The sequence below is a fragment of the Astyanax mexicanus genome, chromosome 4 (assembly GCF_023375975.1).
Source record: "Astyanax mexicanus isolate ESR-SI-001 chromosome 4, AstMex3_surface, whole genome shotgun sequence".
NCBI classification, from domain to species: Eukaryota; Metazoa; Chordata; class Actinopteri; order Characiformes; family Acestrorhamphidae; genus Astyanax; species Astyanax mexicanus.
In genome coordinates this window covers 25,316,903-25,342,823 of record NC_064411.1, presented here as the reverse complement: position 1 = coordinate 25,342,823, position 25,921 = coordinate 25,316,903, and the positions used below count along the sequence as shown (strand labels likewise).

The following is a 25,921-nucleotide window of genomic DNA, read 5'->3' as shown; positions in this document are numbered from 1 at the left end:
CAGTGTGGGGCACTGGACCAAGTTCAGTGGTCGGATCTCAGCCAGCTTCAAGAACAGTCAGAAATCAGAGTAGGCCCAGTCCTGGTGCTACGTTCAAAAAGACACTGGGCCGAGTCCGGTGACCGAATCTTAGCCAGCTTTGAGGAGTCAGAAACCGAATAAGGCACAGTCCTGGTTCTATACGTTCAAAAATACACCTTTGAGGATAGTCAGAAACCAGCTAAGGCCCAACTCTGGGCCAGCACTCTGTGGCTATCTGATTCATACACATCAAAATAACGGGGATGTTTATTTTGAGGAAAATTGCACACCCATTAATATTATGCAAAATGCGTACAACTCTATTTTTTATTATATTGTGTATATATTCACAAATTGAATAGCATTTCAGTAACTGTGTATGTCACAGCTAGGTGGCAGCAGACACACACAGCGTTTATATTTTGGATACAGTGCCAATTCTAGTGAATATTATATTTTATATATTTAAAAAATCTATAGAATTTAAACCGAATTACACAGAACAATAAAAACAAGTGTGTATGACACAGCTAGGTGGCAGCAAACACGCACACTCTTTATATTTATGATACAATTCTACTAATTATTACATTTATATATTTAAAAATGTAATAGCTTTTTAAATAACTATTAATCAGGAGACTACTATGGAAAAGCTCTTAACGCCAATCATGGTGCCGGTTTACGATAAAGTCCCGCGTTCCAGTAGAAACAGCCAATCAGCTTGCTGGTTTTGCAGAGCGTGGAAGAGAGTTAGTGTGAGTGGGGAAGCCCCGCCCCCCATACCTTCGCAGTGAGATTTAACAGTTTATCTGTTAAAATCCCTTAGTCCCCTATGGACCATAAATCAATCATTGTGTATATCCAGCAGTGTATTAGACACATCATACCACCACTTACTTTATCATGTGTCTTTAAAGCAGAGAAAGCTCTAGAATATGCAGAACAGTGGGAATATGCACTAGAACATGCAGGAACAGGGTTGAGAAACACTGCCCTAACCTGACGTCTGTTGATTTGTAGTTTACAGTAACGCCAAATTAAGACCACAAATCAACCGGTTATATTGTAAGATATGTTTCTGTATGGTGTTTCAAATTCGTGCTTGATGTGCCCCCTTTTGTATTTTGTATTATGTGTAAATAATACAAAAGTGTAAATAGTTAGTAAATGTGTGGCGAGTTCGGACGAGCCTCTCCGCCCTCATTGCTCCCAGTGATTAGTGGCAACTCCGCTGGAGATTACCTCGCTTAGTGTGTGTAGGTGTGTGTGTGTGTGTGTGTGTGTGTGTGTGTGTGTGTAAGATTGGTCTCGCAGGCTGAGGAATCTTACTGCAGCTCTTTCACTCTTTCTTCACCGCAGGTTGCGGGGCAGTTTGACTTTTTCACACCAACAATGCCGGCGACTCAATGAGCTCCATTCACTCCAGCCAGAGGAGAGACAGCAGCTTATCCTTTACACACATACAAAACGGCTTGTTTTGTGTATAGAGAGGGTGTGCGCTGTGTGTGTGTGTGTATACAGTATTTCTCAGGGCGTGTGACTGGCTCAGACTGGTGTATAAGGTAAGTTTCTTATATAGATTGTTTTGAAATTATTTTGTACCTTGTTGAATACATAGAAGATTAATAACTCAATCGTTGCAAATAGTTTTTATAAACATTCAAATTAAAATGGATTTCAACTATATTTTATAATTTTATAATATTTTAGAATAAGTTAATTTGAGTATTACATTCATCATGTATATATGTATTCATAAAATTACTCAGTTTGGAATCACTTTCAAAACTTTGGAACCAGAGGTGTGTATAGAATTAATTCTGTTGCATATCTTTAAAATAATAACCAAAACAAAAATATAAAAATACATTAAGAATGATGTTTAAAAAGCAGCATAAAAAAACAGTTTCCTTTGGAACATAAAACTTTCAAGCATGTGCAATTTCATAATTATGTTCTATGATTGTTGCCACTAGCATTGATCTGACATAAGACAGGTCAGTCCACGCAAGGAGATCCGTGGTGTTGATCAGCACGAGGCATCTGTGAGCTGATGTTTTAGAACCGAGTCACTGCACTTTCCTCCGAGTGCGCTGTGATGTGTTTAACAAATAAATAATGTAACATCAAAATATAATAAATATGTATAATTAAAAAAACATCTACCAAAGTAGTGCAGAATATTTAGTGCATGCATGTAACTACAAACATAAAAATAATACAAAAATACCCTTAAAGCTTCACAGAAAATAACAAAGAAATCCAAAATAAACAGCTTTTAGGACAGAATTCCACTGTTGTCATGATGTGTTTTTTAAAATATAGTTTAAAAATGGTGATAGTATTGTGTACGATACAATATGATATGATATGATATGACACACCCATATTGTTACACTCTACACCAAAACCATTTCAGTAAATGAGTTGTTTTTGTGTTTTCTCTTTAAATCCTTTTAGAAATGAACCAGTAATTCATAGTCTAAAGTTTAACAGTCTGGAACATCTGCTCTGTTGTCTCTACTTGAGGTTTCTTGCCAGAAGGTGAGGAGTTTTGTAACTTTGGCTGTGTCTGTGCATGCCTGTGTGTCTCTGCACATGCATGTGTACCTGAAATATGCAAAACATCTTGTCCTGAATGTTGCGACTTGCTGACAGAGTGTGGCTGTATCTCCTCAGTGCCAGTTCCGGCATCACACCCATGTTATTGCACTATGTTGCTCTACGATAAGAGCAGTTAACCAAACAAAGTCACACTGCTTTATTACCCACTCTGGTTCACCCGAGGAAACACTTCCTTATGCACCTTAATCACTCCGCACCCATGTTGAAATGAAAGCGAGGCTGCAGGGTACGCTCCTAAACAGGAAAATCCGACGCAGAATATCCACTAGTTTAAATGGCAGCGTCTGTGTGGATATCCCTCACCTACAGTTACTGGATTGAGGGTTATGTGCAGAAAGTGAAAGGTAGCTAGGTTAGGTAATTGCCTTTGTTTTCTGTATTGAAAACTCACTTGTTAGCTAGTTTGCTAGATAGTTACTAACTAACTTAGTGACAAATACCCTGTAGTTGGTCTAACAGTCCTCTTACAGGCTTCACTGAACCGTCAAACAACCGCCAAGCCAGTTCTGCTCCCCTGCACACCTGCATCAGGTAATCAACAGCCGAGGGACTATGATTAGTAAAAAAAATGTTATTAAAAAATTAAGTTATTAAAAAAACAGCAATATCATGAAATATTTCACACCTCGACCTGTATTGCAAGCAAAAACCTTATAAAGATGAGAGTTGTTGAATTAATAGATTAAACTGAATAGAATTTAGAAATATCATTATTAGTAATATTGGAACTCATTTAGGTCCTATGTATAACCAGTATTTAAACACTTAAACACTAAAGAACCAGAGAGTGTAATTAGTTTAGTTTTCCCATCATTTAGAACACCGGTGTTATAGTTGAGCAGAATTCAGACACGCACTCAGTTAGGCCTGGACAATAATTCGATATCGGTATTTATCACGATAAGAAATGTTTCAATAACGGTGATATAATTTTTGTGGTATATCGATATGTATTCGTTCAGCGTTCAGCTGCAGGTCCGCTTGTTCAGCGTTCAGCCGCAGGTCCGCTCGTTCAGCGATCAGCCGCAAGTCCGCTCGTTCAGCGGTCAGCCGCGGGTCCGCTCGTTCAGCCGCGGGTCCGCTCGTTCAGCGTTCAGCCGCAGGTCCGCTCGTTCAGCCGCGGGTCCGCCCGTTCAGCGTTCAGCCGCAGGTCCGCTCATTCAGCCGCGGGTCCGCTCGTTCAGCGTTCAGCTGCGGGTCCGCTCGTTCAGCGTTCAGCTGCGGGTCCGCTCGTTCAGCCGCGGGTCCGCTCGTTCAGCGTTCAGCTGCGGGTCCGCTCGTTCAGCCGCGGGTCCGCTCGTTCAGCGTTCAGCTGCGGGTCCGCTCGTTCAGCCGCGGGTCCGCTTGTTCAGCCGCAGGTCCGCTCGTTCAGCGATCAGCCGCAAGTCCGCTCGTTCAGCCGCGGGTCCGCTCGTTCAGCGTTCAGCCGCGGGTCCACTCGTTCAGCGGTCAGCCGCTGGTCCGCTCGTTCAGCCGCGGGTCCGCTCGTTCAGCCGCGGGTCCGCTCGTTCAGCGTTCAGCTGCGGGTCCGCTCGTTCAGCCGCGGGTCCGCTCGTTCAGCGTTCAGCTGCGGGTCCGCTCGTTCAGCCGCGGGTCCGCTCGTTCAGCGTTCAGCTGCGGGTCCGCTCGTTCAGCCGCGGGTCCGCTCGTTCAGCCGCAGGTCTGCTCGTTCAGCGATCAGCCGCAAGTCCGCTCGTTCAGCGATCAGCCGCAAGTCCGCTCGTTCAGCCGCGGGTCCGCTCGTTCAGCGTTCAGCCGCGGGTCCGCTCGTTCAGCGGTCAGCCGCGGGTCCGCTCGTTCAGCCGCGGGTCCGCTCGTTCAGCCGCAAGTCCGCTCGTTCAGCGTTCAGCCGCGGGTCCGCTCGTTCAGCGTTCAGCCGCGGGTCCGCTCGTTCAGCGTTCAGCCGCGGGTCCGCTCGTTCAGCCGCGGGTCCGCTCGTTCAGCGTTCAGCCGCGGGTCCGCTCGTTCAGCCGCAAGTCCGCTCGTTCAGCGTTCAGCCGCGGGTCCGCTCGTTCAGCGTAGGCACCCCTGATTTATTTCCAGAAAATAAAGTATTTCTCCAAGAAAATTATTGCAATTACACATGTTTTGTTATACATATGTTTATGTCCTTTGTGTGTATTGGAACAACACAAAATACAGAGAAAAAAAGGCAAATTTGACATAATTTTACACAAAACAGCAAAAATGGGCCGGACAAAATTATTGGTGCCTTTTCAAAATTTAGTGTAAATAACTTTGTTTCAAGCATGTGATGCTCATTCAAACTCACCTGTGATAAGTAACAGGTGTGGGCAATTTAAAAATCACACCTGAAAACAGAAAAAAAGGAGAGAAGTTGACTTAATTTTTGCATTGTGTGTCTGTGTGCCACACTAAGCATGGAGAACAAAAAGAGTAGAAGAGAACTGTCTGAGGACTGAGAACCAAAATTGAGGAAAAATATCAACAATCTCAAGGTTAGAAGTCCATCTCCAGAGATCTTGATGTTGCTTTGTCCACAGTGCGCAACATAATCAAGAAGTTTACAACCCATGGCACAGGAGCTAACCTCCCTGGACGTGGACGAAGGAGAAAAATTGATAAAAGGTTGAAGGATAGTCCGGATGGTCGATAAACAGCCCCAATCAAGTTCCAAAGGAATGTCCTGCAGGCGATCAGTGTCAGCTCCAACTATCCGTCGACATATGAATGAAATGAAACGATATGGCAGGAGACCCAGGAGGACCCCACTGCTAAAAAGCTAGACTGTAGTTTGCCAAAATGTTTGTAAGTAAGACAAAATCCTTCTGGGAAAACATCTTTTGGACAGATTAGTCCAAGATAGAGCTTTTTGGTAAAGCACATGATTCTACTGTTTACCGAAAACAGAATGAGGCCTACAAAGACAAGAACACAGTAAATACATACTTCAGAAGCACCCATAAATGGATGGAAACAAAGCGCTAGAGAGTTCTAAAGTGGCCAGCAATGAGTCCGGATCTAACTCCCATCGAAGACCTGTGAAGAGATCTTAAAATTGCTGTAGGGAGAAACACCCTTCAAATATGAGAGACATGGAGCAGTTTGCAAAGAAGAGTGGTCCAGAATTCCAGTTGAGAGGTGTGAGAAGCTTGTTGATGGTTATAGGAAGCGATTGATTCCAGTTATTTGGGTGTGCAACCAAATGTTAAGTTGAGGGTGCCAATAATTTTTGTAATTGGTGTGTTGTTCCAATACACACAAAGAAAATAAACATGTGTATAACAAAACATGTGTAATTGCAATAATGTTCTGGGATAAATACTTCATTTTCTTGTTTTGTTTAATCTTGGTTTTTGGTGCTCATGTTTTTGTTGTTACAATAATCATTTAAAAAGGGATACTTATCTGATTCTTGAGCTGTTTTACGTCCTGTCACGGTGGACCCAGGCAGGGAGACGAGGAGACGGACGCAAGTGCAGGTAGGGTGAAATAAATAATAATTTAATAAATAAATAACAAGTAAACAAAGAAACAAGGAACAAGTTAACACGTAATAAAGATAAACGAATAACCAAAAACCAAAACAAACCAGTGAAACTAGAGAACATAAACTAAACAAAACAAGAAGTACTAATGATAAACAAACAGGGAGTAAATAAACAAAGAAACAAACGAGGGACTGAATAAATACAAAACTAAACTGGGCAGGGATAAATATATACAAGGAAATAAACAAGCAGCTAAACAAGACTAGGAAAACTAAACTAAACAGGGCAAGGGAGAAAACAATGGAAATAAACAGGGAACTAGAAATAAACAAGAAGATAAACAAAGGACAAGGGCTAAGGCTATGAAAATTAGGGCTAGGCTATAGAACACGAGAACAACAAAACAACAGAGGTTAGTGCAAAGACCGACGAGGGACAAGTGGCACAGGGGATCTATTTAAAGAAACAGGAAACACACTTATTACTTATTATTACTCTTATTAATTAGCATATCATGAAAAGATTCTCTAAACGAGCTATTAACCTAATCATCTGAATCAACGAATTAACTCTAAACACCTGCAAAGATTCCTGAGGCTTTTAAACACTCCCAGCCTGGTTCATTACTCAAAACTGCAATCATGGGTAAGACTGCTGACCTGACTGCTGTCCAGAAGGCCATTATTGACACCCTCAAGCAAGGGGGTAAGACACAGAAAGAAACGAACCAATAGGCTGTTCCCAGAGTGCTGTATCAAAGCACCTCAGTGGGAAGTCTGTGGGAAGGTAAAAGTGTGGCAGAAAACGCTGCACAACGAGAAGAGGTGACCGGACCCTGAGGAAGATTGTGGATTCTTGACCTTGGGGGACCTGCGGAAGCAGTGGACTGAGTCTGGAGTAGAAACATCCAGAGCCACTGTGCACAGGCGTGTGCAGGAAATAGGCTACAGGTGCCGCATTCCCCAGGTCAAGCCACTTTTAAAACAGAAACAGCGGCAGAAGCGCCTGACCTGACTGTTGCTCAGTGGTCCAAAGTACTTTTTTCGAATAAAAGCAAATTTTTGCATGTCATTCAAAAATAAAGGTGCCAGAGTCTGGAGGAAGACTGGGGAGAAGGAAATGCCAAAATGCCTGAAGTCCAGTGTCAAGTACCCACAGTCAGCTGCTGGTGTTGGTCCACTGTGTTTTATCAAGGGCAGGGTCAATGCAGCTAGCTATCAGGAGATTTTGGAGCACTTCATGCTTCCATCTGCTGAAAAGCTTTATGGAGATAAAGATTTCATTTTTCAGCAGGACCTGGCACCTGCTCACAGTGCCAAAACCACTGGTAAATGGTTTACTGAACATGGTATTACTGTGCTCAATTGGCCTGCCAACTCTCCTCACCTGAACCCCATAGAGAATCTGTGGGATATTGTGAAGAGGAAGTTGAGAGACGCAAGACCCAACACTCTGGATGAGCTTAAGGCCGCTATCGAAGCATCCTGGGCCTCCATAACACCTCAGCAGTGCCACAGGCTGATTGCCTCCATGCCGCGCCACATTGAAGCAGTCATTTCTGCAAAAGGATTCCCGACCAAGAAAAGCTACAAAAAAGCTCTCAGAATAATTCTTGATTTGCATGAAGCTGGAAAGAGTTACAAAAGCCTTGATGTTTGTGTTCACGGTAAGAAAGATGGTCTATAAATGAAGAAAGTTCAGCACTGTTGCTACTCTCCCTAGGTGTGGTCATCCTGTAAAGATGACTGCAGGAACACAGCGCAGAATGACCAATGAGGTGAGGAAGAATCCTAGAGTGTCAGCTAAAGACTTACAGATTTGTTTTCCATTAAACAAGAATGGAATTCATGGGAGGACACAATGGAGGAAGCCACTGCTGTCCGAAAAAATCATTGATGCACGTTTAAAGTTTGCAAAAGAACACCTGGATGTTGCACAGCAGTACTGGCTAAATATACTGTGCTGTGGACAGATGAAACCAAAATTGAGTTGTTTGGAAGAACCACACAAAGCTATGTGTGGAGAAAAAAAAGACACAGCACACCATCATCAAAACCTCATCCTAACTGTGAAACATGGTGGAGGGGGCATCATGGTTTGGGGCTGCTTTGTTGCCTCAGGGCCTGGACGGATTTCCCTCATCAACTGAAAATTTAATTCCTAAGTTTACCAAGACATTTTGCAGGAAAACTGAAGCTCAGCAGAGGATGGATGATGCAACAGGACATTGAACAAAACATAAAAGTAAATCAACAACCGAAAATCGCCTTCTGGAGAGTCCTGACCTCAACCCAATTGAGATGCTGTGGCATGAGCTTAAAAGAGAGATTTACATCAGATATCCCAAGAATATGGCTAAATTGAAACAGTTTTGTGGAGAGGAATGATCCAAAATTACTCCTGACTGTTGTGCAGGTTTGGTTGAGGTTTTTGCTGCAAAGGAGCGCCCACCAGTTATTAAATCCAAAGATTCACATACTCCCCCCCCTCACTGTGAATGTTAACATGCTGTGTTCAATAGAACCATGCAAACATATAATTTTTGTGTGGTATTGGTTTTAGTTTAGTGTTCACATACTTTTTCTTGCAACTGTATATGCCCCTCCTCCTTTTGTGGTGTTACCAGCAAGCTGATTGGCTCTTTGTTGACAGGTGTGACTAAAAATCTAAAAATATATAAAATATGAACAGACTCCGCACTAAGCATTGGAAAAAACTCCCCAGTCATTATTTAACCAGCAAGCAGTACCCTTATAAACAACTCGTAACCGGTTTCACTGCAGTGTCATTTTTTCAACATTGTGCAGCCTAAGTTTCACCCTGTGCTAATTGTGCTTGTTTGCATAGTGTTTTTCCAGGTATGTAATCACTAAAAAATCTCTGAATTGCTTGTACATTTGAAAATATTGATTTTTTTCCCTCTTAAGTCTGAACAAAGTTTCCATGGTGGCGCAGCATTGGATTGGGTGTTTGGGTCAGTGGTGCTGGCTTTTGTTTTATACCGTAATACAAAATGTTGGCCTGGGTGTCTCCCTGCTGAGGAAAGAGCTTTCTGAACCTGCATTTACATCACTATAGCAGTGACAGAATTACTGCTGCCCCATCCTCATGTCTCTCTCTCTCTCTTTCTCTCTCTCTCTCAGATGGCCTCACATGGTTCCCGGGTCTTTGAAGATTCAGCTCGTGTGGAGGGCATATATCTTGGTACAGAGGCAGCGCTGACGGGAGGAGAGGCCTGCTGCTGCTGAAAGTGTTTGGACGCTCTGACAGGCCTGCACTCTGTTGTAGTGTGAGGCTGAGTGGGGCTTACTTACGTTTGGACAAGGATAACTGAAGACATGCTGCCTCTCCTTGTTCTCTGTCTTTGTGGTCCGGCTCAACTGATTGCCAAACAGACCCCACTCAGTACGGCCCGCAGAACTGTCAGCATCAGTGGTAAGGGGACTATAACAGATTTTATTTATTTATTCATTCATGTTAACCAGAAATATTAGTATTAGTCTGGTAATTAGTCTGGTAATATTAGTATTAGTATTAAAGTTTATATTTAAGGGAAAAATATGGTGTTTTATGCTTAAGCCTATTCATAACCTTTTAATTGTTTTGAAATTTGTGTAAACCGTTAACATTCCAAGATATAAAAGTAAACTTTCACGTTGAGTTTTGATAAACTGAATATAGAAAGAAAAAGAAAAACTGGATTAAATTCTAATATCATCTTCTCACTCCAGTTATCACCATTGACTGTTCAACACTGAGTCTAATCACCTTCTGGTCTGGAACAAAGAAACTCAAAACAAAAAAAGCACTTGGTGCCTCTTTTCATATATGTAAAATACACGATATTAGATCTCCTGTGGAGGTGCTCATAAATATCTCATAAATTTCTTTAAGACAGCATATACTTGTTTGCCAGCTAAACGGGATGTATCATTGTGCCGCTATGTACTAGGGCTGGCCCGAATAGCGTTTTTTGAGCTCCGGATATTCGGCACTGATTCGAAGGGAATATTCGAATATTCGTTTTTAAAAAAAGAGGTAAAAAAAAAAAAAAAAAGCAAATCACGGCCCCTTTAATCCACTGAAAAATGTTCAATTTGCTCTGACCGACGAGACATATTCACCCCAGATTTTTGGTGTTTTTATCCCGGATTTTTGAGTTTTCACCCCATATTTTTTCTGTGTTTTTAGCCCAGATTTCTTTGTGTTTTCATCCCGGAATTTCTGCTGCCCTACACCGCGGCTTATCCGCTGCGTAAGCAGGCTAGGAGGCTGCTGCTGCACGGTTTCTCCGCTGCACAAGCCAGCCCAGTAAATTGCTGTTTGTGTTTTCACACTTAGGCTATTTGCTTAAAAAAACAAACAAAAAAAATGTTTGTTCAGGAAGTATTTTATATTCTTAAACATTGTTAATTATATTAGAGGACAGTCATTGTAAACTGTACTTGGTCTATTTCGGTTAAAGGATTGTGCAGGGCATATTACTGATTTTGTATTTTTGCACTTGGGCTATAAGCTCAATATTAAATATTTCGTTTGTTTAGAAATTATTTTATATTTTTAAACCATGTTAAATTATATTAGAGTAGAGGAAAGTCATTGTTAATGACGTTATTGTACTTGGTCTATTTCGGTTTAAGGATTGTGCAGGGCATAGCCGTATTACTGATTTTGTATTGTTGCACTTGGGCTATAAGCTCAATATTAAATATTTCGTTTGCTTAGAAATTATTTTATATTTTTAAACCATTTTAAATTATATTAGATAAGAGGAAATTCGTTCAGACATCATTTTTGTAGGCCAGGCTTTTGTAACCGATTTAGCCCCTACTGTTGCCACATTACCCCTTACGTTTTATTATATAAATCAGTTTCGTTTTTTTTATCATGTATAATAGAGGTCTGCGCGAGACTGATTTTTAAACCCACTCTTCCACGCTCCCGCGTTTCTGTCTCGTTACCGCGCCGCAAAAAAAATTGCTTCTTTTAATCCCGCGCCCGCCCGCCACATACACATTTCTGCCGCTCCCGCCCCACGTTCCTAATATAAATTAAATAAACTACATTTAATGCTTCAAATTTACTTATATATTTATTAAAACAGCAGTGCTGAATAGTGTGGTCCCGTTCCTTACCCCAGTCCAGACACCATCGGTGTGTGCGTGTGTGTGTCGGTCCATCCTGCGCGTTGAGAGTTTTCTTTAGGTTTTTTTTTTTTTTACAATTATTACAGTTTTCTTAACTATTTATTAATTTGCTCCCGCATCGTCTGGATTAAACTCCCGCTCCAGCCAATAACAGTTCAGTTCTGTCCCGCGCGCAAGATATTCTGACGGGACCCGCTAAAACAGAAGTGGTTAGAGTGAGGTGGAACTCTGGAAAGGAGAAAAAAAAACGAATATCCGAATACCAAAATTAAAAACCGAATACCTACTCAACGAACGAATATCCGAATACCCGAATATTCGGGTCCAGCCCTACTATGTACCTAGGTTCTTGATCAGCTCTCATGTGGAAGATGCAGGTTTCTTCTTTATATGTCACAGAAAAAAGCCTTGACGGTAGAATCACTCGGTACCAATCCTTAGGTCTCGCAGTTGCTGACGAGTCATACTTGTTGTGACATGGATTGCTCATCTAGATTTGAGTAAAACCTTACCTGCTGGTTCTTGTAAAAAATGTGGCAGATGTTTTGCAACAGGTATAATGTTGCAGCGATTCCTACTGTTCATCCTGACATTGGTCTGGATGATGTAGGAACGTGGCTCTTTACACACTTTTGTCACAGTCCCAAGCTGGTGTAACCTTTGGGGGTCTGCAGGCGTACCACTTGTCCTTCGAGTAATGGCTGCATTAGCCGGTTTGACTTACCATGTGGCGCTTTAGAGTGAGCTGTTTGTTGAGAAGCTGGGCATTGATTTGCTAGGTGTTCTTCAAAGCTGGCTGCATGAATTTGTTGCTCACAGAAAAATACTAATTTTTTAACACTTTTATGTAGGGTTGGACGGTATGACGGTATTTCGGTATACCACGATATTTAAATATGGTGACGGTATTGTAAAATAGTGACGTATTTGTGCTGGAGTAGCAATAAAACTCCAACAACCAACCACCGAAATGATCAGATTTATCAGTTTAGCTACTTCTCAAATATTCCTCATCTCCTGTTTCTCTATAAAACAGTTTTTTTTATCTCCCTCGTACTCATATTCTAATACCATACAGAATTCTGCAGTTTCCTCAGGGTTTTCTGTTGTTATTTTGCGGCTAGCTCGAGCTCTGTAAATATAAATAATTCCGCGGACCGCGAGGCGCTCTGTACGCTCCTTCAGGAGCAAAAACAGCACAACACCACCCGCTGTTAAACTGCTGTAGTGGAAACAGCGCTTATAACTAAATTAACAAACACGAAAATGAGGGTATTCAATCTGTAATTTCAGTTCGTTTTAGTTTTTTCTTTTAATTACCATTTTTATTAGTCTCAGTTAAGGAGAACTTTCAGTTTTCGTTATTTCGGTCGTTTTCGTTAACAGTAATACTTTGTTACTGAGCTATATGGTGATTAGCATGCCATAGCTTTATATAAAATTGTATAAAAATAGTATTAAAAAACAGATGATTATTTCCTGGAGCCTGGACTCGACCCGAGATTTTCCATTAATTTATACTGGCAGGGTCGGGTCCGGGCAGAGAAATAAAAATCAAAGTATCCTGCTATTTAAAAGAATGGAAAATTAATAACAATAATAATATAGTTCTGCATACTAGAGTTTAGATTGTCTGCCTGAACCTGAGCAAGAACCCGAGCCTGAACGCGAGCTCATTCGCGCGTTTAAAGCTCCGCAGGTGAGGTGCAGTCTCTCAGTCTGCGAGACAGCATATAAATCACGTGCGTTTTCCTACAGGACAAACCATTCAAACATGCGGATGAGCTCTCCACACCCGATAAAGAAAATCCCACAGTGTCTGTCTACCGCCCGACCTTACTTTTATGGAATATCTCCCAATCAGATAAAATTGTAAGACTTGAGTGCTAATTATTTTATTTGATTTATCTTTTATATTTGCACATAAGATGTTCTACTGTCATGTAGGTTTTGGGATTTTATAAAGTATTATTTCGACACAATGTATTACAAACCTGAGCTCAATGAAAAAGTGTGCTTGGGTGCTCTGTGGGCGTAACTGGGTCTCGTGTACTCTCATGTATCAAATTCCAAGACTTGCTGTATATAGAGATGTTGGAGAAAATTATAACAATTACCATATCAGAAACTATAATATACTAGACTACTACTATACTAGCTACTTCCCCATTGCAGCATGAAAAAAGGATTTCCCCTCTCTGTCAACAGAAGTTTTGTGGCAATATATCAGTAAATTCCTGCTTCCTAATAAAGTTAAAGAAATTCATTTTGAAATACTACATAGATTATACTACAAACACAATGTAAACTATTACTCACTTATTCTGTACCTGCTCTCTCTCAAAAGGATTTAGAAAGACATCTTCTAAATGTTATTTATGTCTCTGCACACTGAGCCATGTCATCAGTGTTCTACAATGATCTAAGAGTGTATGATATTTTTATTACAAATACGACTAAACCAAAATCCAAAAAGACATCTATTTTACATATGTATGAATGTATTCACATATGTTTTATTAAATGCTTGAAACCAGGGTTCTCTTATACTGTCATCATGAGAAGCTTCATCTTTTGGATCATGTTGGAACAAACTAACAATGAGCCTGATTGTGGCTCTTTATTAAGAACAAAAACAACAGCATTACTTTAACTGTTTAACTACAAATATTTTTCTGAAGCATATTACTGGATGCATTTTAGTGTTTGCATAATAATAGTGTAGTGTGGTTCAGATCTGGCACATTTTTACTGTATTATAATACCTCAGAGAGAGTAATTGAAAGAGAGAATGAGAGAGAGTAGCGAATTATCTTCTTTTCTGTGGTGCTGTCTGCTTGTGTGCTCCAGCGTGCACTCTTTTTCCAGTCAGACCTGTTCACGTATAATCTGCATGGGTTTGCGCAAACCGAATCGTGACCCCTGTACCATGATGGTTCGCAAAGAATGCACTTACCATTTTGTATAAAATTGTAATTGTATTCTTTGCAAACCAACGTTTTATATTCTAGTTTCTTCTAAATAGCCACCCTTTTCTCTGATTACACTTTGCACACTCTTGGCATTCTCTCAATGATCTTCAAGAGGTGGTCATCTTAAATGGTTTTCCAACAGTCTTGAAGGAGTTCCCAGAGGTGTTTAGCACTTGTTGGTCTCTTTGCCTTTACTCACTGCTGTCCAGCTCACCCCAGACCATCTGGATTGGGTTCAGGTCCGGTGATTGTGGAGGCCAGGCCATCTGCCGCAGCGCTCCATCACTCTCCCTCTTGGTCAAATAACTCTTACACAGCCTGGAGGCGTGTTTGGGGTCGTCGTATTGTTGAAAAATAAATGGTTGTCCAACTAAACGCAAACCGGATGGGATGGCATGTCACTGCAGGATGCTGTGGTACCCATGCTGCTTCAGTGTGCCTTCAATTTTGAATAAATCCCCAACAGTGTCACCAGCAAACCATCCCCACACCATCACACTTCCTCCTCCACCATGCCTCACAGTGGGGACCAGGCATGTGGAATCCATTTGTTCACCTTTTCTGCGTCTCACAAAACACAACGGTTGGAACCAAAGATCTCAAATTTGGACTCATCAGACCAAAGCACAGATTTCCACTGGTCTAATGTCTATTCCTTGTGTTTCTTGGCCCAAACAAATCTCTTCTGGTTGTTGCCTCTGTTGCCTATTTTCTTAAAGTAATGATGGCCACTCGTTTTCTTTAGTTAGCTGATTGGTTCTTGCCATAATATGAATTTTAACAGTTGTCCATAGGGCTGTCGGCTGTGTAGTAACCTGACTTCTGCACAACACAACTGATGGTACCAACCCCATTAATAAAGCAAGAAATTCCACTAATTAACCCTGATAAGGCACACCTGAAAACCATTTCAGGTGACCACCTCTTGAAGCTCATTGAGAGAATGATGCCAAGAGTGTGAAAAAATAAGTTTATATATATATATATATATATATATGTATATATATTGTGGCGTAAGGAGGCGGGGGAGCCGTGGGTCCGCCCCAAGCCGGAACGCACAGCTCTACCTGTCCCAGCTAGTCTGCATCGGGACTGATTATGCAGCCAGCTGGGACGGGTATAAACAGACTTTCAAAGACAATCAAAGAACGTGACTAGAGCCCCATTGGGCCGCTTTATGTTTAAGTTCTTTTGGGTGTGGTGGAGGGTGTTTAAAGTCAAATATAAAGGTACGTTTTGTGTTCATTCACTCCCCATGTCTGTGTTCTCTCTGTGCTTCCTACTACCAGGTCACAGTGACAACGCCCCTAACCCCAGGGGCCAGTCACAGTGGTGGAGAATGCGGGTCCTGCCCCTTTTGGGCGGGGTTCAGTGACCTGGTAGGAAGGAAGCAACACGGGGTTGTATTGGGCTCAGTTCATGCCTTTGTTTGGCCGCCCGAAGCCACACCTCAGTTTTTGTTTTGCCTTTTGTGTGCACACACTAACCGCTGCAAACAATGCCACGCGGGAGACAAAAAAAAGAGGTCTGCCCCAGCTACTCACTGCCGCTGTTTTGCTGGGACCCACGGTACTACCCCTTCACCTCCTTTTTTCTCAAGCTCTGGGAAGACGCCGGCAAAGGCGACTGCAGCAGCTGTGGACACCGCACCCCGAACTCGGCTGGTGTGAGTGGTGTCCTCGTCCCAGGCATTGGAAGCTAGACTGCACTCACACCGGCCCGGACTTCTGCATCTTCCCGGAGGAGGAGGACGAGCTCTGTGACTCTCCGCCCGAGCTGAGGTCCGACTTTGCCCCGTTTCTCCTGCGGGGTTCTTTGGTGGTAGAGTCGGAGTCATGAAGGGGGGAGTACGGCCACGACGGGAGCGAGGTCGACCCAGAGGAGAAACCACCTGTTCTGGCGGCAAGAGCAGCCGCTCCACGTACCCCAGTGCAACGAGCCGCCGCTCAGCCTGGCCCGGCGCCGCGAAAGGGCTCTGCCTGCCGCTCTTCCTGTGCCCCCGCTCCGTGAGCCGCTGCTCCGCCTGCCCTGGCGCATCAAGCCTCTTCGTTTGCCCCAGTCACCAGGTCACGCCTCACCATTGACCCTGGTGGCTGGAAGCTTAGGGGGAGGGACTGTGGCGTGAGGAGGCGGGGGAGCCATGGGTCCGCCCTACGCCGGAATCCACAGGGTATAAAAACTGGTATAAAAACTCTGCAGAAACGGACTGTCTTTTGGGTGTGACGCAGGGTGTTTTAAGTCAAATAAAAGGTACATTTTGTGTTTATTCACGCCCCGTGTCTACAGTATACAGTATTGCGCAAATGTTTTAAGCAATTTTACAAAAAGCTGAGCTTTTAAAGCCTTGTTTTCCTTAACAAAACAGGGCTGTTTTTTTCTCATATGAGTTTAGTTGTGTTATTTCTAGTTATCATCATATTAACACCTGTTTTGGTAAATCAAATCTTATTAATGTTAAATCAGGTGAGCTGCTGACGGAACTGAACCTATACACATGCTGGCTGAGGGCATCCAGGAGAAATGTGGAACTAAACTTTGTTCTACAGCTTGGCTCAGGATACAACCTACTTAATTAAAAATGAGAAATTTTGTTATTTAATTAAACTTGTTACTTTTTAAATCATTTACAGTGCTTTTTTCAGGCAAAAACACTCGTATTAGTGTAATTTGCTTAGGTGCCTAAAACTTTTGCACAGTACTGTGCATATATATAAACTACAGACAACATTTCTCTCAAATTCCAAATAAAAAGCAAAAAATGCAAAAGTATGGGCACCCTTATCATTTTATTGATTTGAATACTCCTAACTACTTTTTACTGACTTACTGAAGCACAAAATTGGTTTGGTAACCTCATGGTAACATCATAGCCAGGTGTATCCAATCATGAGAAAAGGTATTTAAGGTGGCCAATTGCAAGTTGTTCTCCTATTTGAATCTCCTCTGAAGAGTGGCATCATGGGCTCATCAAAACAACTCTCAAATGATCTAAAAACAAAGATTGTTCAACATAGTTGTTCAGGGGAAGGATACAAAAAGTTGTCTCAGAGATTTAACCTGTTAGTTTCCACTGTGAGGAACATAGTAAGGAAATGGAAGACCACAGGGACAGTTCTTGTTAAGCCCAGAAGTGGCAGGCCAAGAAAAAATATCAGAAAGGCAGAGAAGAAGAATGGTGAGAACAGTCAAGGACAATCCACAGACCACCTCCAAAGAGCTGCAGCATCATCTTGCTGCAGATGGTGTCCCTGTGCATTGGTCAACAAAAAGCAACCTCAGGTGACTCTGTTTGTGGCGTGTTTGCAGAAATGGCTTCTTTCGCATCACTCTCCTATATAGCTTCTCCTTGTGCAAAGTGTGCTGTATTGTTGACCGATGCACAGTGGTACCATCTGCAGCAAGATGATGCTGCAGCTCTTTGGAGGTGGTCTCTGGATGAAAAAATGATAAAGATTAATAGGGGTGCCCAAACTTTTTCATATGACTGTATATATATTGTAAATGATGGAGATGAGGAGAGAAGGATGATCAGTAACTTTTGACAACTGTTCCTCTCCTAAACTTCTCTAGTAGGACAGGAGGAGGAGTTCAGCAAACTCATTCATTCTGTCACTAGCCTGCTGCACCAGAGACTGTTAGTTCTCTTGTCCTTTTTTTCTCTTGATTAGTAGTCACCATCAGGCTCTCCCACGGAACAATTTATTGCCTAAGTTAGGAGAATTTCCTGTTTTAGGAGTAGTTAACAGAATTAGCAGCAGAGCGATGCTTGCCATAACCGGAAGTTATTTTTGTTCAGAAGGCTTTTATCAACAGTACGACAGGATGTGCTACAAAATATTGACAGTAACAAGTGTTGTGTCCCTGTTTCTAGGTAATGGTGGGCAAATGTTTCGGGAGGAGGGTGTGTGGAACTACTCCACCATGCTCCTGAGGGAAGACCTTGGTGTGGTCATTCTCGGAGCGCGAGAGGCCATCTTCGCCCTGGACCTGTCTAATATCAGTCAGAAGAAGGATATGGTCAGAAAAACAGTACACAGCTTTGGACCTTAGTTTTCATATTCATATACTGATGAAGTATTTAATATAGTGCGTTGAGTATAGTAAAAATAGGGGAAAAGAATAAAAACACCTCACCACTTACACATTGGCCATTTTATACAGTTTACCTCACATACTACATACACTCTCAAAAATAAAGGTGCTTCGAATTAGATGAGGCTTAGGTGACAGTATTTTAAATGTCATCACAACACAATATAATTTTCAGAGGATATTAGCAGTGTTTCAATGCCTATGTCGCACCTGAGGGGGGTTTAATTCTGAAATCTTTTACCTACCAGCATTTTGTTTCTATCCCCAGCAGAGTAGTTCTAAACATGGAATAGAGGTTTAGAGACACTGATCCTTACATTCCTATTTTATTTCATGCACAAAAAACAGTTTAAAAAGCTGTTTAAATGCTGCTGTTGCAGTCCAAAACATTTGCCTTAATGCAAATACTGATCTGTGTCCAAAAACTTTTTGTTTAATGTTGGGAGCCAACTTTTAAACATTGTGTTCAATTATTATTTTTACAGATGACTTTCCTGTTTTTACTATTAGTAGGTGTATCGCTCCTATTTTTCTATGCAGTAGTTTTTATCCACATCTATTCTCCTCTATTCTGGATTTAACACAGCAGTGACATTTCTACATCTGATACACTCTCAGCAGCACAAAACAAACTGTTGTGTTGTTGAAATCGCTGTTTTGCTGCAAATGCCTCCACACTGTTACGTAGGAGGGAGGGATGGACGTAAGTGCAATATATTATTTATCAAACAAACAAGATAAAATAAAACAGTAAACAAAACACGGGTAACGCAAAAAACTTACAAAGAACAAGGCTAGGATAAATCCAACTAAGAAACTCAGACTAAGAAACTAAGACTAGGATACATACGGGCAGCACGGATACATACGGACTAAGGATACAAAGATACAAAAGACTCGACACTGAACGTTCAAACAGAGGTGCTTAAATACAAGAGGAGAGTGAGAAACACCTGGGCTTGGATGATGAGGGGGCGGGGTAACAGACAGGACACAGGTGAGAACACTAACTGGGGCGGAGCTAGGGTGGAGACAGGTACAAAACACAACAATAGCACATGGCTGGGAAACATGACAGGTAAACAGAGGGGCAGGAGCACAAGAGACAAAATAAGGGAGAAACAGAAGACAGACATGGGCTAAGGTGTACACACACAAAGAATAAGAAAGATAATCTTAACCACACCACAACTAAATGTACCTGTATAAACGTTCATGGAGTGTTTCAAGTGGTGGTTGTGTGTTGTGAGAGATAATAGTTTAAGTAATGATTTGCTTCATTTTATATTTTTTTGTTTCAGATTAAGTGGCAAGTGACCCGCGAAATGCAAGACAAGTGTTCACACAAAGGAAAAAGTTCAGAGGTGATGTTGAAGTTTTTTGATACTAACTTAATGTAGTTTAAGCAGTGTACTTGTGCATTATACATGAATATATATTCTGAAAAATGAGTGTTGTGACAAAGACAAGCATTTAAAACATAAGTCTAAACACCCAAACTACTTTAGGAGATGATCTAAGACAAATTTAAAACGGATACAAATTTAAACACTCAAACCATTTCAGGAGATAACCTGAGACACATTTAAAACAAATACCACTTCAGGAGATGATTTGAGATGCATTTAAAACAGATACAAATCCAAACCACTTCAGGAGATAACCTGAGACGCATTTAAAATGGATACAAATCCAAACACTTAAACCACTTTAGGAGATGACCTGAGACATTTAAAACAAATATAAATTCAAACCACTTCAGGAGATGATCTGAGACGCATTTAAAAAAATACAAATTTAAACAATCAAACCACTTCAGGAGATAACCTGAGACACATTTAAAACAGACACAAATCCAAACACTCAAACCACTTTAGGAGATGACCTGAGACTCATTTAAAACAGATACAAATGTAAACACTCAAACCACTTCAGGACATGACCTGAGAAGCATTTAAAACAGACACAAATTTAAACACTCAAACCACTTCAGGAGACGCATTTAAAACAGATACAAATCCAAACACTCAAACCACTTCAGGAGATGATCTGAGACATATTTAAAACAAATACAAATCCAAACCACTTCAGGAGATGATCTGAGACATATTTAAAACAAATACAAATCCAAACCACTTCAGGAGATGATCTGAGACATATTTAAAACAAATACAAATTTAAACAATCAAACCACTTCAGGAGATGACCTGAGACGCATTTAAAACAGATACAAATTTAAATCATTCAGGAGATAACCTGAGACACATTCAAAACAGATACAAAAACAAACACTCAAACCACTTCAGGAGATGATCTGAGACGCATTTAAAACAGATACATATCTGATCGCTTGAACCATGTTAGGAGATGATCTGATAGGTGTTCTGCACTAAGACAACTGTTTCTTGCCTACAGTCAAGCGTGGTCATCATGGTCTAAATTAATGCAACACTGGATTGAAATAAATCTTGTAATATTGCAGAAGCTTATTGAAACAATTGCACTACTAAACTTTTTTTAGTTTTTTCATATTCCACTGCTGTAGATAACATGTACTTACTTGTAAATAATATCCATAACACATTACTGTTTTCCTGTATATATTTCTATCCTGGATGTAAATTTAACACCAATTTAATGTAGGACCCTTAAAAATGTCCTGTGTATTTGTATTTGTATTATTTTCTTTGTTTTTCATTGTACGTGTAAACGAACTCCAATTCCCAGGAGCCTTTTCTGTTTCGCGGGTTTTTTCTGCTGGTTTCCTGTTCAGCTCAGCCAATCATACCAAGGAAAAGCACAACAGACATTTTTTTTTTTATCTAATCCACGCCGAGTATGGGCGGGACTAAGAGGGGGAGTGTGACTGCCTGTGGGTGTGTGTTGGGGGAGAAGAGAGAGAAAGTTAGGAGAGAAGTTGTGTTTAGTCTCTCCGGAGCGCTTTTATTTACTTTTTATCTGCTCTATAACACAGTTACAGTGCTACTGTACTGTATAGTGGTGATGGCAGAAGTGGGGCTTTTGGGAGATCGAATCAAATGAACCAAATGATTCTATCTTGTGAGACGTTCGAATCATCACACGCCACAGTGACATCTAGTGGGCAACCAGGGCCTAAATCCACAACTTTTTCTTAACAGAAACAGAAGATGTGTTTTTTATAAAAAAATAAATAAATATTCCCCCATAGCATGTTGTGTCCCTAAATAAATTTGAGTCATGAAAACATTTCATTTCGCAGAGAACAAGGTTGTTTAAATGCTGTCATTAAGATGTATTTTTCATTATGACACACAGTCAGTGGATTTATATAGCTGACATTATTTATTTTACATTGCAAGGTAGGGAAATGCTTGTGTGATACTTTATTTATTAAACATGACAAGTAATCAGTTGTTTTTATTAATAAAGAGGATCTGTTCCACAGTGCTTGGACTGCTGGGTTGCTGGATTTGAGAGATATTTTTTTGTTAATTGAAACAAATGAGAAAAGACGGCAGAGTGTCTGAGCCAGTAATCCATAGGGTCTTTTCCTCTGAGCAGATATGAGACCAAGCATTCTGATCTCAGACCAGCTGCTTGAACTTAAACTCGGACTAAAACGCGCAAAAAGATTTGAATTGTTTCGAAACTGCGTGACGTAACGAAACCCGTTTTAGGAACAGTCACGTGGCTTTCCCCTTTGATACGGACTTCGAAACAGGGGCCGTTTCTCAATACACAAATACACAAGTCTGTACTCCCGTACTTTTGAAGAACGGACTTGGGAAGTTCAGATCACGAATGCAGACTCCCGAAGACAGAGGACTCTGGACGTGTTTTGTGTAATTGGAACAGCTGTGTACTTGATGACGTCACCCTCTTAGAGGAGCTGAAAGCATTGTTCCCAAAACATAGAAGCACTTTTTCACCTTAAATAACTTAAAACATTATTTTAGCACACAGCAGTACTGTTTTGAAAACGTACCGGTGCTTACAGTCATGGCTGGATTACTGACCGGGCTAGTGGGGCCAGCGCCCAGGGGCCCTTGATGTCAGGGGGCCCCGGGGGGGGCCCTGGCCGAAAACTTTTTGCGATGCCTATCAACATTTATGGTACAATATATTTTTATTTCCGAGGGCCCTTCATTTTAAGGATCCTCTGACTATTAGGGATTTGACCCCAGGGCCTCTTGGGGGCCCTAGCCATGCTTTTGGGGCCCCTAGCCATGCTTATTTAATATAAATATTTTTATATTATATTATACTATACTATATTGCATATATTCTGTTACATTCTTTTCATAGTCTTTTCAAAGGCTTATATATTACATTATATTATATTACATGATATAATATTACATTACTATATTTACTATATTAAACTTTGAAAGGTTCACATACATACAATACATTTACAATAACAACAATTTATAGCTAAATAGTTATAGGTCAGCCTTTTTTTATTACATATTGTGTCTGGTTCTACAATTTTGCATGGCCCCTTAGAAATGCATAAGGCGTTGTGGCACTGCTCTGACTTCGACTTCTGGCTATTAGGGGTCCTAGGAAAGAGGGGGGCATATTTTTAGAGGGCCCTGGAGGGGGCCTACCAGGGGGCCCTAGAGAAGAGCAGGGCATACCATTAGAGGGCCCTTGATCACGAGGGCCCCTGCTATGGGGCCCTTGACTTCCATAGAAGTCATTTACCATGGCTCCTTGACTTTCTAGGGACCTACAAATTCAGGCCCTTACTTAATGTTTCTGAATTTGTATTGTTTCAAAATTATTATATTCAATTTCTCTTAAGCGCAGAGACACAAATTAATTTAGCAATTTTGCAATTATTTAAATTTAAGACAAAATTGCTTGTCTGATGAATGCTATCTTTGACACCGATTAAATTGAGTGAATTTGGCCAAGGGTGTGATTTCACTTATGTGAAAACAACAAGCCATTTGACTAGTTTCATGTTTCCCCTTTATTAAACAACAGTAAAGAGACCAGTGGTCACTCTAGTTCTGAAGGAATGCATGAAAGGAAAAGTGCCTTTTCATACAACAGAACTGCAAGCTAGTTTTACTGAGTTGCACAATTTTGGTTTGGTGACAGAAACAGCAAGTGGTTTTGTTGTAGTAGCTGTGGCTGCGTATGCGTGTAACCCTGATATTTTGTTTGAGGATTATTTATTGGAAAACATATTTTATTCAGCTTGTTATTCAATGACTATTCAATGACAGTTTGATATGACTTGACATGTTTCAAGGCAGTGTGAAGGGGTCTTGACAATAATTAAACTTTATTTAATATCATTAACACAGCATTTTTAATATACTCAAAACCTCCCCCCTGTCTCCCTCTCCATGCCTCTCTCTCTCTCTCTCTCTCACACACACAAAACAGCATTTTTGTAGTAGATAGTGGCTGCCCCTCCCCCACCCTCTCACTCAGTGGTGAAAAATTGTTACATTGCCCTAAATTCCCACGGGGGCTGAGCCAATCAGGTGTTGCGAGAACTTCCAAGTGAATATGCAATATCTATTGTGGCGTGAGGAGGCGGGGGAACCGTGGGTCCGCCCCACGCCGGAACTCACAGCCATGTCTGTCCCAGCCGGTGTGCATTCAGGACTGATTAAGCAGCCGGCTGGGACAGGTATAAAAACTCAGCCTCAGCTCACTGAAGGGGAACTCTTGACTGGGGAGCTGAGGGCTGAGGCTGCACGGACCTTTAACTGGAACTAAAAGTAATTCTACAGACTCTAGAGCCCCATTGGGCCATAATTATGTTTTGAGTTGTTTTTGGGTGTGGTGGAGGGCGTTTAAAGCCGCAATAAAAGGTATGTTTTGAGTTCATTTACTCCCCGTGTCTGTGTTATCTGTGCGCTTCCTCCTTCCGGGTCACAGTGGGTACGCCCCTAACCCCAGGGGCCTACCACAGTGGTGGAGAATTCGGGCACTGCCCCTTTTGGGCGGGGTCCAGTGACCTGGTTGGAAGGAAGCCGCGGAGTGGAGCACGACACGGGGCTGTGGGGGACTCAAAGCGTGCCTTTGTTTGGCCGCCCGAAGCCACACCTCAGTTTTGTTTTGCCTTTTTTTTTTTTTCCCGGAAAAATAAATAAATTTATAATGCCTCGCGGGAGAAAAAAAGGGAGGCCCGCCCCCGGCTACTCACCGCCTCGCTGGTGTGACGGCGGGGAATTCCCCTTCGTCTCCATACTCCTCGAGCCAGAGCCCGCCCCCAGCTACTCTCCACCGCTCTGCAGCGGTGACGCTGAGGATTTCCCTTTCTCCTCCCTCCTGCCGGAGTGGCTCCGTCAGCGGTGGGAGGACGCCAGCGAGAGGCGGCTGCAGCAGCAGTGGGCGCCTCGCCCCGAACTCGGCTGGTGCGAGTGGTGTCCGAGCCCCAGACACCGGGAGGCCGAGTGTGCTCACACCGGCCCGGACTTCTGCTGCTGCTGCGTCGGCCCGAAGGAGGAGGACGAGTTCCGCGCCTCTCTGCCCGGGCCACAGTCCGACTCCGCCCCGCCTCTCCCGCGAAACTCTTCGGCGGCCGAGTCGGAGTCGTGGAGGGGGGAGAACGGCCCTGACAAGAGCGAGGCCGAGCCAGCCGCCGCGCTACCGAGGGCCGCCGCTCCACAAGCCGCCGCGCTACCGAGAGCCGCCGCTCCCCAAGCCGCCGCGCTACCGAGAGCCGCCGCTCCACAAGTCGCCGCGCTACCGAGAGCCGCCGCTCCACAAGCCGCCGCGCTACCGAGAGCCGCCGCTCCACAAGTCGCCGCGCTACTGAGAGCCGCCGCTCCACAAGCCGCCGCGCTACCGAGAGCCGCCGCTCCACAAGCCGCCGCGCTACCGAGAGCCGCCGCTCCACAAGCCGCCGCGCTACCGAGAGCCGCCGCTCCACAAGCCGCCGCGCTACCGAGAGCCGCCGCTCCACAAGCCGCCGCGCTACCGAGAGCCGCCGCTCCACAAGCCGCCGCGCTACCGAGAGCCGCCGCTCCTCCCGCCGCGGGGCTGCCGAGAGCCGCCGCTCATCCAGCCCCGGAGCTACCGAGAGCCGCCGCTCATCCAGCCCCGGAGCTATCGAGAGCCGCCGCTCATCCAGCCCAGGAGCTACCGAGAGCCGCCGCTCATCCAGCCCCGGAGCTACCGAGAGCCGCCGCTCATCCAGCCCCGGAGCTACCGAGAGCCGCCGCTCATCCAGCCCCGGAGCTACCGAGAGCCGCCGCTCATCCACCCGTCCCGGTGCCCCGAGCAGCCGCTCATCCACCCGTCCCGGTGCCCCGAGCAGCCGCTCCACCCGTCCCGGTGCCCTGAGCAGCCGCTCGACCCGTCCCGGTGCCCCGAGCAGCCGCTCGACCCGTCCCGGTGCCCCGAGCAGCCGCTCGACCCGTCCCGGTGCTGCCGAGAGCCGCCGCTCCTCCCGCCGCGGGGCTGCCGAGAGCCGCCGCACCTCCCGCCGCGGGGCTGCCGAGAGCCGCCGCACCTCCCGCCGCGGGGCTGCCGAGAGCCGCCGCACCTCCCGCCGTGGCGCTGCCGAGAGCCGCCGCACCTCCCGCCGCGGCGCTGCCGAGAGCCGCCGCTGCGCGAGGCTGGGGGACTAAGGCTGGGAGGTGGGCTGCCATCTCCACGG

The 25,921-nt window shown here is 43.4% G+C and overlaps 1 protein-coding gene across 2 annotated transcripts in view; it reads left to right on the top strand.

Annotated features, from left to right (window-relative positions):
• Positions 1-1,307: 1,307 nt before the first annotated feature.
• sema4e (semaphorin 4e) overlaps positions 1,308-25,921 on the top strand; it is a 124,351-nt gene continuing 99,737 nt past the window's right edge. The window contains exons 1-5 of one of the 2 annotated variants that reach the window (XM_022663653.2): positions 1,308-1,586; positions 2,485-2,568; positions 9,245-9,536; positions 18,092-18,237; positions 19,614-19,676. In XM_022663653.2, coding sequence (XP_022519374.2) covers positions 9,440-9,536; positions 18,092-18,237; positions 19,614-19,676 — 306 coding nt within the window. In that variant the 5' untranslated portion in view covers positions 1,308-1,586; positions 2,485-2,568; positions 9,245-9,439. The remainder of the gene's footprint in view (positions 1,587-2,484; positions 2,569-9,244; positions 9,537-18,091; positions 18,238-19,613; positions 19,677-25,921) is intronic. The other variant, XM_022663652.2, reaches the window with a different exon arrangement.